Genomic DNA, 19575 nt, shown 5'->3' with positions numbered 1-19575 from the left:
ACATAGTTTATATCCAAAAGCTTATGCTACATTACCCTTGGAAGGAGAGCATCTTTGTGTTATTAATTCATATCCTGAGAGAGATTTTTCTAGTCCAGTCTTTACTTCGATTCTAACGTAAAAACTGAAGATCATAAAATGCTCTTGGGTCATCTAACTTCACTGCAGAACCTTCTATTGCTTCTAAAAAGGTGAACCACAAGATAACTACCACATGAGTAATATGTGGTGTGTAGTGCCAAAAACTTAATTCACTGTTTATGAAATGTGATGCCAGAAAATGTTTCATTAAAAGTTTGTTTTTGTTGAAAAAGAAATCCTAAAGACACAACAACTGTGAATCAGAAAGGGAAAATATGAGGTAGACAGCCCTGGAAAATGTACCTACAGAAGGGACTGCATTTAAAGCAAAGATAAATACTACTATTAGATCAAAGACTTCCAGTGGAGCCATTTCAGCAATAATATAGGACCACTTTATTGGAATAAAGTAAGTCTCAGGATCCTAGACTTTGCTCCTAGTTCTATTTATCAGGTATTCTTAGGGGAAGCACTTCAATTTTATGGTATTAGTTGCTCCCTATATACAACAACAGTAATGATATTTTCTCTTTTATTTTTATTAATCTTTCCATTTCATGGTCTACAAAATAAATGAGAAAAAAAGTATAGAAAATAGAGCAGTGTTAAGAGATCATTTAGTTCAATTTCTTTCTCTGAGTAAAGATTAAATAGACCTATATATTTTCTGATTACACAGCCTTAAAGGAGGCAACTTTCCTATGAAAGCAAATATAGTGTTTACTTGTGCCAACCATAAGAAAGTTTTCTTAAACTTTAATCTGATTTTATTATAAATATTGCTTTGTCAAACAACAATGAAAAATGGATTGTAGTTTCATCCCTCAAAACACATCTATATACGTTTAAGATATATCTTCCTCTGCCACGTTTTCTTCTTGAACACAAAAGTCTTTCAAAATTTTCTGTGCTCATGATCTCCCATGGAATCTTTACATACAAAAAGCTTCTCTGAAATATGCTGAACTATAACTCATCTGAACTTATTGATACTGGCATGTTTTCCATACCCTGATTTGAATCAGTAACGGAAACATGGAAGAGTGCCAGATGCAAGATAGATCCCATGAAACCCTCTTCAATTAATTACGTTCTTAATATACAGAGTAATGCTGAATGACTATAACTCTCTAAATGCAGCTATTCTACCAATTTGTTTATCTGCCCTAGTACCATTCTAGCTAGGTCTTGTTCTGTCAGCCTTCTTATAGTTACTATCACAAGATGCATTTCCAAAAGCATTAGTACTGTAATTTTGACACCTTCCTGTTGCACAGGAAATTAGATGGCCTGACGTTGTTTGTTCTTAAATCCATGTAGTTTTAATATTTTGTTTTATAATATTCTAGGTGCTTACATACAATTGGTTTGATTACTAGTTCCGGATTTTTTTCAGGTATTGAAGATAAGCTTCTGAGCTACCAGTTTATTTAAACTTGGTATTGAATGAGAGCTTGCATGTTACAGAGAAAGGAAATAATAAGAAGAATATTTAGATATAAAGTAGAAAGCAATAACAATTTATACATCAACATACATGTTCCTCCACACAACCTCAAATGCAGTGATAAAATACATTCATTTATTTACTTTTATTTAATTACAGTACTTACATGTGAGTGACTTTACTCAAACTGTTGAAGGAGTGGGCCTCCAGACTCCTAAGTGTTTCGTCTATGGAGATATAACTAAAAACCAGCAAATGGAAAAAGAAACAAGTCACAGACCTTGGCAAACCATGGCCAGTGCCCAGCAAGCCACTTTTTCTCTTCATCCTGTGCCAACTGCCATGGGAGGCAGCAGTGATGGTGTCAAACAGAGGAACTTTTAACAGATTTAAATTTGCTGTACTACCACTAAATCACAACTGCATAACAATGCTATTAAGCAGCAAATAGAAAGATTTCACATTTCAGAATTCTTTTTCTTTCCTTTTCCAATTAAAATCACTTTGGTGTTCGCCAAGAAGTCTTAGCTGTCATGTAAATTGGCAGATTTATGTATATCTAAGAAAAAAAAAGACACAAATTTGGATTTTGGATCATCATTGCAACAACTGTCACAGATTCTTTGTCATAGAGCAAATAATACTTAGTTGTTGTTGAGGGGAAAAAAAAAAATGCTGTGACATGAATTTGGAAAAAATCTTTAGCCACAAAGAGAATGTCATAAAGAGAATAAAGAGCAATGTGGTAGCAAAGCAAAGCAAAACAAAAAACAAAAAAATACCCCAAGCTTAAGAAATATTTACATACGGTTAAACTGAGTAGCATTTACGCTGCTAGTGAGCCACTGAATATGAGAAACTAGCCCTACAGAGTCTCCCCATCACCACTAGGAAGGTGATAGTGAAATTAGTCTTTTAAAGGTTTTGAAGTGTGAGAAAAGTTGCAATGCAACTAGAAAATGCAAATTTTCAAAGTCACACTGACATTAATTATTTGGGTTACATCACCTAATTATGTCGTTCAAAATATCTCTTAGTTTGAAAATTGATCAGTCCTGGAATAACATTTACATGCTGTATTCCTGTGCTTGGTTTACTTTTTCTAGTTACATTAAATATATTTCTAATCTATAGATCTTTTAAATTAATAAGCAATTAAAATATTGACAATATTATCAGTAGTAATAGTAAATAGGAAATACAAATACAATCTTTTAAATCAGAAGGACTTTGTCATGCAAGGAATTACAGATCAGATTCTTTTTTTTTGTTGTTGAAATGACATAGAAGTTAAATTTCAACTTCTTTCAATGGATATTTTAAAAATAACTAAAATGTTTTAAAAAATTGAAACAATACTTTGTGATCAGATTGTGCTCTGACCACCAGAAGATGACTAATACCATTAATTGTTCCAATGGAATTTATGTCATCTCTGGAGCAAGGCAGAACTAATTTCAACTTTCCTAACAGGAGATCTTCTTTTTATTGGTAATTGAAAATGCATTCTGCAGTATTTGAAAAGATATCAGAAAAGTAACTGGTAAAGGTTGTACAACCAGCAGACTCTCTTTTCTCAGTAATAGTATTTCCAAAAAGCCATTTGGCTCTTTGAAAATGAAGGAAGAAAATAAAAGAAGAATATAATAAAGAAAGTATTTCCAGGCTGTAGCTCTGTGATTGAATACTGCGGAATTAGATGTTTACTTGAGATGCTTTAATTTTATCCTTCTATAAGCACTAAATATCTACCACTCAAGAAACTGTATTTCCACTGTTCGCAGAAAATGAATTATTTAATTTTAGCAGAGCCTACATTTTAACATACCAAAAGATAGGTAGTGTGTAGCAAACAGCTATATATAAATCAGCTTGACATAAAATTAAATTAAAAACAGAACAAGCAAACATAAAATCCTCATGCCAAGTATCTGGTTCTGGGAATTAGAAAGCACTTTTTTTGTGTGCCCCACAGTACTGATGGCAGTACCAGGCAGGCAAGGGCCTATCTGTCATGTATGAGAGGAGACAGAAGAGAAACAGGGGCTGTTCTTCCTCTCTTCTTTAATCCCTCCAGCCACCACTTCCCACCTGTCCACATGTCCCATCTGTACTGCGCTGGTTGGCTTGGAGCTGCCTGAGTTACAGTTTTACATCTCAAATCTGCAGGGTGAAGTTGGGAAGGAAATGGCATATTTTCTTGGAATGTTGACCTCTGCTTTTCTGCTTTGCAATTGTTTACATTAATTAGATGACATAATCACTGATTGTATAGGTAGTCACTAGGATCAATGCTCAACAAACATGCGCAAACATATTTAATCTGTTCTGAGAAAGAGGTGTTAATGGTGCTTAAATATTTACTTGCAACTGTTCAGAGTCCTTCTGCACTAGCCAGTGCCTTGGTTGATGAACACATCATACAACACATTTGAATATAAAAAATAAAAATCACAACAATCGTAATCAGAAGATGTTACACTGGGAAGAGACAGAAAGTACGTTTAAATTCCCATTTTGAAGGCATAACTCAGCAGTGCCTCCCTGTGCCAGCTGTGTTTCACTTGCAGGTTTCCATAATGCCTCTGACATCCACCATGAATTTAATGCCAACCTAAACACCAAATTCACAACTTCTCTTTTGGAGAAGGTCTTTTTACAGATTCCTTTTATCACCATCGCCCATTCCAAAAAAACCTGAGAATTCAGGACTTCAAACAGACTCATGTGGCAGTAAAAACAAGGAACTCTCACTGTTCTTCATTCTCCTTTTCTCCACCTTTCTTTGCTTTTTCTAGCTTCAACACCCCCTGTCTTGTGCTGCACAGAATCAGTTTGCACACAATGTGAAAACACACTGTGTTGCAAGGAGAGATACAGAGCACAAGGGAAATGTTATGCTCTGCATAGGGCTGCTACCTTGTATGGAGAAGCTGTGGAGAAAACTGCTCAGAAAGCTACATATCAGGTGTCCATGAGGTACTCACAGATGTGATGCAAAGCATCACCAATATCCTCTTCAGCTCCTCAGAGCACAGGAAAAATTCTCTATCTTTGACCTTAAAAGTACTATACGTTCAACCTGTTTGAAGTCAGAAGGGACAAAGTATTTCTGCCAAAGTTTTTCAACTTTAATAAATTTCTATTACATCTGAATAATTTATAAAACATTTTTAAAAATGTTGTTATTGCCAGAATGAAGCATATGCACCTGAGTGCACTGATGCATTTCTGATAGGAGTTAGGCTTACATTTGAGCATTTCACTGAAATGCTTTTTGTTTCATTCCTGTGGCAAAGCAGCAAAGGGAAACAAATCCCTACTTCTATCGAGAATACACAGATACGCATGAACTTAAGAACATACTAGCTCTAAAATTCTTGTTTAAATAAGGTTCATAAGGAGGCTAACCTCGTTTCTTTCAGTATAGAGGTGGAAAAAAAAGGTTTATTCATGCAAACTATATAGTAGAAATCATATAGCAAAAGAAAGAAGTATATTTGGAGTAGTAAATACTGTCTCTATTATCTTATTGAAACTTCAGAACACCAGGCTGGATAAAGAGCTGAGCGACTTGGTTTGACTTCATATTTGGCAGAACTTTGAGCCAGGTGGTTGGACTAGAGGCTTCCTGAGGTCCCTTCCAAATTGCTAACTGTGTGTTTCTAGGGAGTGAACTGGGTGATATCAGAGAAGTTCCCTGCCTCAACTAGCCATGTGTGGGATTACAGGCAAGCCACAGGGAGGAACTAAAAAACTCGGTACACCTTTGTCTCAGAACTGCTGATGTCATCAACCAGGGCACACTGAGAGCAAGTGGCCACTTGCAACAAAAGTGAATGTGGGGCAAGTATATAGATGCTGCTGCCTCCACATTTATGGATTGTATCCATGTATGTGTTTTATATACAAAAGACACGGAACAACAGAAGTCCCTCTTGCACCACATAAGTATTATTATTTTTGTGGAAAACAATTCCTATTCTAGAAAAGCTACAGGGTCTCAAGTGAAATGAGTTATAAATCATGCAAGAAAAAAAGAAACAAACAAACAAAAAATAGTAATTAGTCTGAACCAGTAATATAATATGTCATTTGAACTAAAAAACAACAACAAAACCTTGTATGCCTTGCTACAGACTGTTTAATTTATAAACAATTGGATGATTACTCACAGATCTAAATTTTTGATAAAGTGGTAAAAAAAATATCAGAAATAGAACTTACATTCTAGAGATGTTTGGGAGATTGGAAAATGCTTCACCTGGAATTGTTCTTAGATGAGTCTCCATAAACCTCCTATAGAAATAAAAATTTGCCAGTTAATATTCTCTGCTAAGTACAGCTTAACATTAAATAGTCATATAACTCCATAATTCTGTTCTTTTCTTTTCCCAGCTTTTCCATCCTCACATTATTCCTAGTCCTGTTTTGTTATGCATCTTGGTTTGCTCGGTGTGCTCACCAGACAAAATTCAAGTAAAAGTAATTGCATGTTATCTCATGCTTTGTAATATATACAACATCTTTTCAAAAACATCTGATGTGTGGATGGTAGGTATGCTGTTATTTCTTAAGTCCAGATAAGGCTGTACTTTAGGAGAGAATAGAAATACATATCTCACTCGTCTGCAGAAGGTTTCAGAAAAACGGGTAATATTTAGGGGAGACATATACCAACAGCCAACTTTTTAACAGAATGAATACCCAACAGACTGACTGTTCCAATAAAGAGGAGGAAATGCTTTAGAAAATTAGCATAGAATATCTTTAGATTTACAGTTACAAATGATCATTGCTGAATGAGGTCATTTTTTGTTTTCCAGTACATCTGGGAATATAGTTACATAACACACAGTCAACTAACAGTTTGAAGAGTAACCAAGAAAAAAATACAGTCATTTCTCACATATTCTCCTAAGAACAATTTTGTATTAAAAAATGAACAAACATTAAGAATGTTTTCTGTTTTCTTCTCATATATGTAACGTGTACATATATACATGTTACATGCGTAAGCACAGAGAACCTAAAGGTTATTTATCCAAAGTGGATTGATATTTCTCCTAAATTTAATACCTCAGTTTCCTTCTCCCTCCTCCACTTTGTAAAACTGGTTCCTCTTTGGATCACAATCCTGGGCAAAATATTTGCAAAGAATAACCAGCTACAGCATGCTGACCTTGCTGTTGTGTTTCAACATCTGTCTGTATTTACAGTCCTTTCAGGAAATTGAAAATGATGACTGAGAAATTTCTGTTTCAGATAGATTTTAAGTATTAAAGTAGAACAGTGTGGACAGATCTTGGCAGGCTGGAGAAATGAGCTGACAGAAACACAAATGTCAATAAGGTGAAGCATAAAGTCCTGCCCCTAGAGGAGAAAAACTCAGGCACCAGTATGTGCTGGGACTACCCAGCTTGAAAGCAGTGCTGGAGAACAAGATCTAGGGCTCCTGGTGAACACTGAGTTGAGCATGAGCCAGCAGCATGCTCCATAAATAGTGCTAATGGTATCATGATCTGCATTGGGAGGCTGTCCTCAGACTTCTCCTGGAGACTGCTAGAATCCAGAAGCCAAGAAAAATATAGGTTAAGCCATTTGCAACTATCTAGGCTTGCTTTTAACCTGTCTTATATCCCTCTGGTCCTCTTCATCTAGGAGATGTTGGCTCACAACTTCATACTTACCTCTCACACCAATCATCACGGAGATTAGTACTTAACCTGCAATCCCATATCCCAGAAAAGAATTTAAACACTACTGTAAGTCTCCTCTCAATCTCCTGCTTTTAAGTCAAACATTCAACCTCCATCTTTGCCACATGACGAAGTGAGCTACATATAGGCTAAGTGAGTTCACATTAATCTTTTATTGACATGCCTGAAATTTACACCCTGTCAGAAAAGAATGGATATTCTGGATAACATACATGAATCCATTGCTATCAAAGTTGCTGTAGTATGAAATAGACCTACACTTATGACTTCCTAAATAAGGCTTCTGTTATCTCAAAAATAGCACAATGAAGTAACTTAGCCATGTATTTTAACTAAACAGCTCATATATTTATTTATAGCTTGGAACGGGGAGTATCATGTTTCTTCTTATCTATTTGCTGGAGTTTAAAAATATACCAATTCAGCAAATATGACAAGAAACCATAGGTGGCACAAGATGTGTGAAGTGTAAGGACAACGAAGTATTAAGAGAAAGAAATCTTAGGCTGATGAGATCAAAAATAGTACACTTCATGACAATAACTTGGTTGTGAAGTGAAATAGTTTCAGAGAATGTCAACAAATCTAAAACAGCACTAGTTATGGATTATACCTACTACATAAATGATTTGCTAAATAATAGCATATAGAGCACATAGTGTCCAAGTAATTGGTGTTACCTAACTGCAATTCTTCACCTACTTGCAGAGTTAACAGATAGCAGACAGTTCACGGTCAATGCTTATGCAAACCATGAAATGGAGTCAGTGCAATGGCCATAGAGTTAGGTGCAAATTTTTAAGCCAACCTTTGTGTATAGCCATCTGCAAAGCCTCAGTTCTTGCTGAAGAACCTGTGCACTGATACATTAAAGCAAATTGTAACCCACCTCCTAAAGCAGTTTAAAAATTTGCAGAAAAACAGTCCCTGTTTCCTAGCTATGAATCTGTGGATTATTGCTGGAGGAGTAACACTAACCAGTGGTATGTAGAAAGCTGTGAGATGGGTAGTTATTCCAAGACTGAAAAGAAGAGAAGCTGAGAAAACTCTCAACCAGAGCAGTCTGTGTTGGATCAAAAATGACAGCAATTATATATAATAGCTTTAGTTTAGTTTTTAGCCCAATCTAACTGCATAAAATGATGATCACAAGCTTATCCAGCTGTGCTAATACGATCCTAACCGTGGAATGACCAGACAGTTTGGAATTTAAAGCCCAGAGCTAGAAAAGGAAGGCAGGTCAGGGCTTCCAGCTCCCCAGCCTTCCAGCTTCTTATGTCAGCTCCTGTCTTGACATACAGTGTGAGCAGATTATAAGTAATTGAGAATTCATTATATTAATTGCCTATGATTCTTCCTATCTTGCATGCATTAGAAATTTTCTTTAAACATGCATATTTTAATTTGCAGTTTAGCAAGTGAGTCCAGTATCCAACAATCTGCAGAGTCTTCACTAAGAAAGTAATATTTTTATTTTTATTTTTTAATATTTTTTTAAGAATAAATGAAAAAAGTTTATCAGGAAAATATACATTACTTTTCCATGTGAGCAAAAGAGTAAAAGTAATAAATTACATATTTAATAGCTCACTTAATATCCTTTTTATATTAAGGAAAAGATGACACTAACTTGAGAACTTCCTTTCATTTTACTTTTATTTTCTCATTCAGATTGAAAGCTTCAGTAGGTAATAAATCTGGAAAAAGGCTTGAGTTTACATTCCATAAAATCTTTCAAAAACAAGAATCAAAAGTCTGAGGTCATTTTCATTATTAATATGCTATCAAGATTTGAAAAAGTTGCAGAAGTAAACAAATCATGTTTTTACTAATTGAGTTGTTTTTAAAATAGCAATAAAATATTTCAGTAAAACATTTTAAGTTATGATGGCATTTAGTTTGCATTTCTTCTTTTCACAGGTCTTTGATTTCTAATTTAGTTGAAGCTTTAAAATTTTCTTTCTCCTTTGATATTTGCAGCTAAGTTTATTCTGCATGTCCCTGAAAGGCTTTACATTGCATCTATTAGGAAAACGGAACCTGAACAAAACTCATAAGACATTAGGCTACTTGTTCAGAATGCTGTGCTTTTGCTTTTCTCTGCACAAAACATCTGCCAGCCTAGAATGCAGTTTCTTAGTAAAAAATCAAGTGCTTCAAATATCCAACTAATGACTGAAACACCTCCCTCTTTGATTCCTTTGACGTTCCAAAACAATCTTCAGCAAAAATTGTTTCTCACAGTTAGCCTAGTTACTCCTCAGTGCGGAAAAAAACAATTTCATTTGATGTTTGTTTGTTTGTTTGTTTGTTTTCTTGTTGTTTTGGTTTGTAAAGCGTATAGACTTTAAAATATTTTGTACCTGCACAGGAACCACCCTGCTTCTGACTAATAGGAATTCAGGTTCAAGGACTGTGAAGAATTCAGGCTTACGCATATTTGCTTAATTTTAACAATTCATTTTTAACAATTCATATTTGCTTCATTCTAGCAATTTTAACTATTCATTTTAACGATATTTCTTTTTATTTTTCTGAAATAAATTAATAGTAGTCTCCCAGTGGAGCAAAAACAATGATGAAAAGGCAAGTCACAACGTGAAATGCACTTAGCTGACCAGAAGATGATTACCACCTACTAGGGTGGTACCCTAGTATTACGTACGACGTGGTAGAACTGTCAAAAAGACTCAAAGCAAAGTAATGCTAGAAGTAGGAAACCACTCAGGAATTCAGTAGAGGACTGCATAGCTGCTTTCCCACAGTTAAGCAGAAGTCCAAAGGAATGTCATAAACTGTATGTCAAAACTGACACAACTCTAAAAAATTAAAGAAATGCTAGAGCCAGAAGTGTTCTGGTCAGAGTTTGGTTAGCATTCTGTGAGAAAAATAAGTTCTTATAACTTATATAACTTCTTCTTATACACCAAGGTGCATAGGGGTGCTGTCAGAGAGACAAGAATTGATTTCAGGTTCCTTACTTACTAATATTTAGCAAGCAGAAAATACCAGTCAATAATTAATGAACTTGTTCTTGCTCAGTTTGTGATCACTGATTTTTTTCTTGCTGGATGTAAGTAAAAAATGAAGACTTCGCAAGAAGTGCTGACTCTGCTAAATGTTATTTGCCACTTGCCAGCAAACAAAATGAAATACAATAGATTTCAGAACTGTCAGTGTTGAAAAAATAATGTGATATAAATGTCTACAAGACAGATGTTGAGTTCCAGTTGAGATACTGAAACTACCCAAAAAAGTGGTAAGGAAGAATTCTGTGAGGAACTACACTCACAGAGAAATCTAAAGAAGGATGTTAACTGAGGAAAAAACTTCTAAAATATGAAGAAAACAAACAAACAGGAACCTATATAATTGCTTAATGTTTTGTTTTGTGTGCTTTTCAGTGCTACACAATGGTGGCTGGACGAGATGTAAATTAGAATTATTCTTTCATAGTAAGATGAAGTGAAGATAACATAGTGAAGATAATGCTTCCATATACATATATATAAACCAGTAAAAGCTAATAAAATTTGAAGAACTTAAAGGAAAATTTAAATGGGATATAAATGAGATTATAAATGGTGACTAATGATGGCTAGTTGCACTTTAATTTATGCCAAATTGAAACTGGTCACTACAAAAATCATGCACAACTGCTCTGCCCAGTTCTAAGGTCTTTATAAGGCCTTTGTGTTTGGCTTTATGTATAGACACTAAGACTGTCAATCAACTGTACTCATTATGAAGATGTTTTAAGTCTTTTCTCCTTATTCAAAGCAAAGTTGAACAGAGAGTAAGTTGGAAATACAATGTATCAGTACGGAAAATATTAAGATAAAAAACCTCCAAACTTCTAAAAATAATCTAAGCACTTGTTTTGCAGAGGAAGTTTTTTCCAAGCCTACAAACATGCTCATAAAATGAGTTCTGATCAAAACTGGGAGTCAACTTTGAAACTATCAGCTTATTTCAGTTTATGATATCATGTAATATTACTCAAAGGAAATTGTCAATGAACTCCATGGTACACCAGGTACTCATAAACCCAGTATATAACTGCTGTTTCTGCATCAAATAAAGAAAGAAGTCAAGTTAAGTACATGATGGGATATCCCATCTGAATATAAAACACAACAAAGACATGGAATTTATTCACTGGCTGTATTTCTCACAAGATTTTTGCTTAACCTTTTGCGGTATCTGGATATTCTGTATGTACTACTTTAAAACTCTACTCTTTTTGAAAACAATGTTTTAGTTGAAGTTTGTTTATTTTTCAAATAACACTAAGCTTTCATGTGTAAAAGTATTTAACTATATCTGAAGTAAGCCGGACACAAGCTTTCTTAAAGTAATTGATTATACTTTTATACCAAATATTGTTAATCACACCAAATTCATTAAAATATCAGTTGTCTTCCAAGTTCTCATTTAATAAATTTTATGTGCCTGGTACAACATAACATGCTTCCAAAATACTGCAGTTTACATAAATGTGCTTTTAAATTTTTCTCTCAAATCTCATTCATGTTATTAAATTTAGCTACGTATTTTTCTTTAAAAGGCATAGCATTCTGTAATCTCACTACTTTAATGGAAGTAAGTAAATATAGTAACTTTGCACTTGACAAAAATAAGTCATAAAAAAAAAAATGGTCTCGGGGTTCTTGAAATTGTTTTCAAACTATGTACTGCTTTGCAACACATACACATCTCAACTACCAAATGAAGGATAGGAATGAGTGAGAGTAGGTGACAAGAAATACTAGAATAGTCTAGACTTGAAATAAATACATTTCACCCCCCCCATTTCTTATATTTCCTCTCATCACTCTGACTTCCTTTGTAATGGCATGGAACCACAGCCAGTGCTAGGAACTGTTCAAGTGCAAAAAAAGAAACATTCCTATTCTGAGTAGAAATAATCATTATCTCAGTATGCTTTAATTACATATTTAGTTTGCTTAACACAAAAAAAACCAGAGAGATTACAAATGATTATTTTGTAGATGTTAAGAAGAGGCTTATTTAAATGACAGTACTTCACGTGATCACAAAAGACAAGGGTAATTTGGCAGGTAGAAACTAATTTTTGTCTTTTCTTTGTCTAAAATGAAAATTAGTTGTGATCATCTCACTAGGTTTTTACACCTTGGCTTGAAAACTCTAACTTCAGAAAATATTTCAGATGTTTAACGGTTTGATTCTGTAAGTGATACAGTTCACTGAATCTTGAATTGCTGCTGCAGTCAGTTTTCATTACACTGTTTTCTTTTAACATTTAATTTCCAACCCACTCCTCTTCAGAAGCACACAAGCGCACAACAGCTTTCTCCTGGATGAGAAGCAGTTTATTGATATAAATCTAAAAGGAAAGAAAAAGCTTAAAGATTAGAAAATGCTCTAACTATTTTGGAGTTGTTTACAGAGTATTTTGCTAACAGCTAAGAATAGTATGTTTTCTGTTGGTATCAGTTAAGAAAGCAACTTTTCACAAATCTGACTCACACAGATGTTTTACGTTTTTGCAAAATCAATAAATGTTTGGTATATACCATAACATGCATTTACAGAATCTAAACACAGTGTTTAAAAAATAAGTGACTGTGTTTTGAAAACAGGATCATTTCAGGAAATGTTATAAAGAAATCTAAATGCCTATAATGGAATAATTTCACATGTACTGCAGACAGGCTACTGTCAAGTGCTGATTTACCAAAACAGGAATGAGAAGTACAGCGTACAATTTCAGTTCCTCAAAATCTTAACTTTAAACATGTGTTTTTGTGTTCTCCTGGACTCTGCCCTCACACATCCTCAATATTTACAGGATTTATATCAAAGAATAACAACAAAAAAAAAGCCCTAACAAATTAAGTTGGAGACTTCTAATAGCACAGCAACATGTCAGCTACATTTATGTGCCTCTTAATTTGTACCCAACATTTTAAAGAGTACAAAAAATATTTTACTTAAGAAATAAAAATGTTCATATATGTAAAAATCCCACTTTACACCAGCAGATTTTATTCTACTAAAGATTCTGCACTCCTTCTAGGGCCCTACTACCTTAACCAAGACAATGAGAAGAAATAATATTTGGGATTCTGGAAAATCCAGTGCTTCTGACTGAAATAAGCAAGTGATAGCACCTAGAGTGAATTTGTTGCAATTTAAATTTCAGCATGGATAATGAGCTGCTGACATATGCTAAAATTGTACTAGTTCTCTCTTGATCTCAAAGCAGTGTGTGATCTGCCTGGATCTAAAGAGGGTGTCAATGATTACTTTTACAGAATTCTTTTGAGTTTGTTTGTAACAAATGTAACAAAATATACAACATTTACCTTTAGTATATCCCCATTTAATGAAAACTGATGTTTTGAATGGCAATCTGTAAGAAAGGTTGTGTCACAGCATAAAAGTCTAAGCTATTTTTTCTAATGGATAATGAGATACTTAAACATAAAGACTGAATAATGGTTTCCTAAAAGTCCTGGCATAAGCTTAGTAACATCTGTTCAGAAAGCTTTTTTTTGGTCAGCTCACACCTAAATGCTTTGTAAAGACCAGGATGATTTATTCTGGCCCGCTCTGGAGCAGCTCTACCTGGCATGTGTGCCCCTCTGCAGCCCACTGCTCAAAAAGGCCCCCTGCCTCACTCTGGCTGCACAGGATAGAGGACGCACTCCAAATGCATTTCTGAAGTATAAAGTTGAGAGTCTATTAACAGCCTTAAAAAAAAGTTCAAATGGGAATATGAAATTTCAGAAAACCTCAGATGAGGTTTATCTCCTAGAAGAACAGACTGTAATTGCTGGCTACCATTGTTTCTAATTAGAGGACCACTAAGTGCCTATAATTGCTGCCAGCTGCTCAGCAGAGGTCAAAAAGGCAAAATGAATGTTGAGGATTATTAAGATAGAAGTAAAGAACAAAACAGATATAATTGTTTTGCCACTTCATAGATCCTAACTGAAGATGTAGCATATATAACACCTGAAAAAGGATGTTCAAGAGTACATACATATATACGAGCCACCAGTTTTATTTCCCTGGATCCTCCTGTTAGTCTTAATGGTATGCATGATATTTGCCTTTTTCAGACATCATGAACTTCCCTTGCTCACACGACCTTTGAAAGGTAATAAAAGAGTGGGCTCATAATGTCATTCCTATATCCACTGTAAAATAATTCTAAAATTGTTATATTCTAGGACACTCCAAAGAGTCAGTACAGACAATTTCCCTCAGGAATGAATGAAGTAAACTACTTTCAAATCAGACCTGCTTATTAGAAAGGAAATATTTACTGAAACATTATCAAAAGACTCCACATATCAAAAGACTCATGTTAAATATGCAGTTGTATCTTTACACATTTAATTAGGGAATTTGCACGGTGATAATGCAAACTACACAAAATATAATGTTCCTGCATAACCTCTGCAATGGTGAAAATCCTTTTCCTTCCTCCGTCAGAAAAGATGCAATCTGGGAAAAGTGGAAGTGTCTGTCACAGCAAGAGAATGAACAAAGGCTAAAACAGGAAATAATTTTATTTCTTCTTTATGGGTAAAGACAATTACAAAGAAAATATTATTCAAAGATATCTTCAGAGGCTATCTCCATTGCAATATTTTATCATACTTGCACATGGCTCCATCAGTGCAGCTGAGGCTGAGACAATCCTGATGACAATTTTGGAATCTGTGTAGTTCAGAACAAGATTTTTGTTCCTGATATAATTTTGAATAAGTAAATCCGTATTGACTGGAAAATCACAACTATGATCTACAGCATTACCTTTTCGGTACAGATTCACAGAAAGAGAAAATATTCTTCTTCTCCACCAAAAATTATGTCTTCTTTTCTAGCTAGTCCTACTTCCTAACCATTTGCATATGCTACAGCTTTTATTTTTCAGCTTTTTTCTTGTTCATTTCATTTTCTTTTCAGAGGTATGAGTTAAAAAGTAGATACAGTAAGCTGTATTTCCAGTAAAGACCAGTTTTCACTGTAGGTTTATTTGGGAATAAGGACTGGAATCTAACCAGCTGAGTAAAGATTACAGAATAGCATGTTTTAGTTAATAATTATATTTCAAATGTCATTTAAGGGTTTTCCTGCAGTTCTATACGAACTAAAAAGTGACATCTGGCTTTGTGAGATGAAGAAAACCTCTGTGCTGAGATCATACGTACAGAAATGAAACAAGCCTAAAAAATCTTAGAGGCATTTGTAAATGACCAGAAACATTTTAAAATTCAGAAAGACCTCTGAACCCCATTTTTTTTTCTTTAAACATACGTCAAACATTATGAACACATAGAAAAATGTAAAAAAAAGTCAATTACAATACTATTAAGATTTACTAGAGGACTCTTAGAAAAAAATTACACAGGAAGTTACTTCAAAACTGCTTGAATTTCTACTGAAAACAAATACAAATACCCTAGTTGCTCTAGGGTAATTCTGGCACTGTCCTTATGTGCAGTTCAGAGCATCAAAATTAGAAGCCTGAGTTTCTTGGAGTCAATACGGAGAGGTTGGCACCATAATAGTGGCAATTGAAAGTGAGAAATTCAATACCTAAGTGCAATTCTTCGTGCCACACAACAGTAGCCAAAATAGAAAAAATCATGGATTCTCAACCATTTGAACAATTTGTCAAGAGTTGTATGTGACTATTGTTAATATTATTTTAAAATCAGCAGATGATTTTTCTAAACAAAGAAGCAAACAAAGGAGCAAGAGCTCTAATTATCTGTAGCTATTGGGATGTTTTATGATCTTTTTCATGCAGAATGCAAGAACCAATGACCAAAAAGCATTCTCTTGGCTTTAAAATCTATGCCTCCATAGCATATTTAATAGGAAATGAAAAAAAATCAAACAGTATTCTATAGGTTTCAGTCTCCCTACAATTGATCTATGTAATTCCTACTTTAAGGGCATCAGGCTCTCTCAGGGTGAATAGTAAGATTTCTCTTTTCAGCTACCTGTAATTGCTGGTGGTAGACTATTAAGGAGAAATAAATATAAAATAGAATTTATAGAATATAAAAATGGCATGAATTTATGGCATCTTGTTCATCATGACTATAGGATATCTACATGTACCTTACTAGAAAAATCGGAGAAGGAACTAGGAGCAACCTGAAGCAGGGAAGAGGTGATACTAATAGTAAGTGCTCTGCCCTAGCTCTGTGCTAGTGAAAGAGAAAAGCACTGCCAGTTGTGAGGTTGGGACAGGGATCTCGTCATTACTATATACATCCTGCCATGGTGTAAAGGAGGAGTAGAGCCAAGAATGGACATAGGTGGAAGAAAATGAGAGCCAGAAAGGGGTAATGTGAGGCCAGACAAGGCCAGCTGCCAGTTGTGCGGAGATGTGAAAATACACCTACCACGAAAGTACTGATACCTAATTTCATATTATTTAGCAGAATATTTCAATGCTACTTAGACCTGCTTTCCGACAATAGCATGGTATGGATATATAATCTTCAACATCAACCAATGAAGCAAGGTCTGTCTATACTGCACAGACAGATGAAAAGGAAAGAGGAAAGGGGAAAGAGGAAAATCTTGAAATCTTGTACAGAAAAAAAAAAAGCAACTCCAAGAAAAATATCTGTGCATTCAGACACTCTGGATATGCAATCACATCAACTATATTTAGACAAATAAATTAAAATAAATTTAAAACCAACACTCTTTCCTGGCTGAAGTTCACAACAGTTTTTCACTAGCTGAATTTGGAAATATACAATTTTTGTTATTTCTTGTAAGCACAACTTGTTTAAAAATAAAAACAACTCACACCACTCATCTAAAGTAGGACCGAGAAATGAGAACAGCCTCAACTGAATAATTGGAATGAAACTTTAATTGGAGTTTCAAGATCCCATGCACTGAAAAGAGTTATCGTCTCGAAAACTGGCAAAGCATTCCTAGATTCACTAGAGTCTCCCAGCTACAGAGTCTCCAAATTCTACAAAACTGAATAGCCACATAAGAAAATTTTAAAATAAGCTGTCTTGAGATTTCACACACACAGAAGCAAAGTTACAAGAGACAACAGAATATACATCAGACTTCTGTCATTCGGATAATAGAGAGAAAATGTACACACTTGATCCAGAGAGAAAACTACAAACCAAATTCTTTGAAAAGAGCTGTGTTTTCCTTATTTTCTTGGAGAATTTTCTTATCTATTTTCAAATCAGGCTGTACATTCCATGTTCTACCTTACTGCACACCGTAAAAATACAATTGTTGTTAGCAGAATTGTTTTTCTTTTCATGGAAATAAGATTTTCACTGTGTGTTCTTGTTTTATTTTGTTTTTAAACAGCAGCATATGATCTTAGTGTTCCTTAGTGTTTAAACTGGTGATTATATCCCTAGAACTGCAACAGCCCACTGAGGCTGTGTACAGAGAGATACTTCTCAGTCCTCAAACCAGCATTTCCAGAGAAAGCATCCAATTCCATTACGTGATCTCATTGTTACTATCAACTATTTTAAAAGCCTATGCGAAAGCATATTTCTCTTGTAAACTGAAGCTGCTTTATTTTCTACCTTGTCATGGTAGATTTCAGGGAACATACTATATGTTACATACGGTAACCTTACTACATGTTGAAGATAAATAAACTGCATATACAAAAGTAAAATGTCTAACATAAAAAATATTTAATCTAAAATTTTATCAATCGCAATACTTGCATAATTGCATTGTACTATCCAGAAAGGGGGGAAAAAAAAGAAAAATAAAGACACCAAACAGCAACAACACAACAAAACAAAAAACAATCCAAAAAGTCATACATAAGCAATGTACACATCACAAATCAGTTATTCTCTGTCTTTTCAGATAAGTGATTAATTTGCTAAGCCTTTACTGTTAGGTGTTAAAAGAACTTGAGAAGCCCATTCAAATACCTTCAAATACATTAATGGCTCATATTTTAAAATAAAGTCCCAAGAATCTTTATCTAGACATAAAATAATCAACTTCTAATGGTTTTATCTCATAGTTAAATGAGTCAGAGTTTATTTATTTGTTTGGAAAGTAATTTGCTAATAAATGAATTTCCTCTTGGAGACTAGAAACTTTTTGTGACTTACAAAGTAAAAGACAGACAGTCATTCAGCTGCTTTGCTAAAGATGACTTCTGTCATTTCCATTTCCCCACAGTTTCTGTCCCATACGCAGATACAGAGCTGACAGATAGGGCACATGACATTCTTTGGACTGTTAGCAGGAATCCAGATGTGATACCTTAAGGTAACAGGAATAGAACTAAACACTACTGCTGGGTACCTGAATTGCTCTGAAATGTCTATCACTTTTGCAAGTCCCAAACTCGTTGCATATTACATGCTCCACACTTCTGTATTTCTGAAGTACTTTATTTTCCACTCAGTGTACTGGGATTACTGGCTCCCATGGATTCTTTTTGTCAGGCTTTGACAAAGATGCTGAAAGTGCTCAGAAGCTTACAGAAAACTGTTTGCAAGGTGGTACATACAAGTCCTATTCTTTTTGCATTGTAAAACTGTTTGATCTACCCTTTCTCCTCCCCCATACATGGGATATACAAAATCCAGTCTTCCCCTCTTAGCTCACACACAGTCCAGCCATTAATTTTACCATCTCACACCCAGAACTGTTGAAGTCCAGCAATCAAGAATCTTTTCACAACTCTGTAAGGCTTGAGGGGCATTTTTCTTAGGTCTGCCAGGCATACACAGATCCTCTTCACTGCTGTTTCCCACTGTGTTTCACTGCCCAGGTGAGTTACACCACTTTCCCACTTGACACCTCTCACAGAGCATTTTCTCAGAGTATCTCATGCTTGCAAAATAAGAATATTTGCAACAAGCTCGTACCCCTCCTAACCCACCACAGCTTACTCACAGGGTCTGAGTGTCCTCTGGAAGGCTGGGAATGAAGTGGATGTCCCTGCAAGTAATTTTGTAGTCATCCCAGTCGGAGCACTCGCAGAAGGCTGACGGGCACCTTTCCGTGCCCTGGCTGCACAGCACCAGCACCAACTGGAAGGCGACAGGCAGCCACAGCATCTTTCACCACTCTTTCCCACTCTGTCCCTCGCTTCCCGAGGAGATAAGAGGGCACAGCCCACCGAGAGCAGCAGCTCGGGAGAGGCGGCACCTCTGCTGGACAACCCGCCCCTTCCCGCAGCGGGACCAGAGGACGGCTCTCAGAACCCTGCTCGCCAGCTGTATGGAGAAGGCTCCGTCTACCCCGCCCGGCCCCCGGTGCCTACCCCGTCCCTCCCCGCAGGGTCGCTGC

General features: G+C 35.3%; 1 protein-coding gene across 1 annotated transcript in view; it reads right to left on the bottom strand.

The window, feature by feature from the left end:
- The window catches only part of TSHR (thyroid stimulating hormone receptor), a 48733-nt gene extending 29219 nt beyond the window's left edge, over positions 1–19514 (bottom strand). The window contains exons 1-3 of the mRNA XM_003206650.4: positions 19180–19514; positions 5756–5827; positions 1695–1769 (exon numbers count right to left, since the gene is read on the bottom strand). Coding sequence (XP_003206698.1) covers positions 1695–1769; positions 5756–5827; positions 19180–19343 — 311 coding nt within the window. The 5' untranslated portion in view covers positions 19344–19514. The remainder of the gene's footprint in view (positions 1–1694; positions 1770–5755; positions 5828–19179) is intronic.
- Positions 19515–19575: the final 61 nt, after the last annotated feature.

Source organism: Meleagris gallopavo, chromosome 5 (assembly GCF_000146605.3).
Source record: "Meleagris gallopavo isolate NT-WF06-2002-E0010 breed Aviagen turkey brand Nicholas breeding stock chromosome 5, Turkey_5.1, whole genome shotgun sequence".
Lineage (NCBI taxonomy): Eukaryota > Metazoa > Chordata > Aves > Galliformes > Phasianidae > Meleagris > Meleagris gallopavo.
Note: the sequence above shows the minus strand (reverse complement) of the source record. Positions and strands in the feature narration are given on the sequence as shown.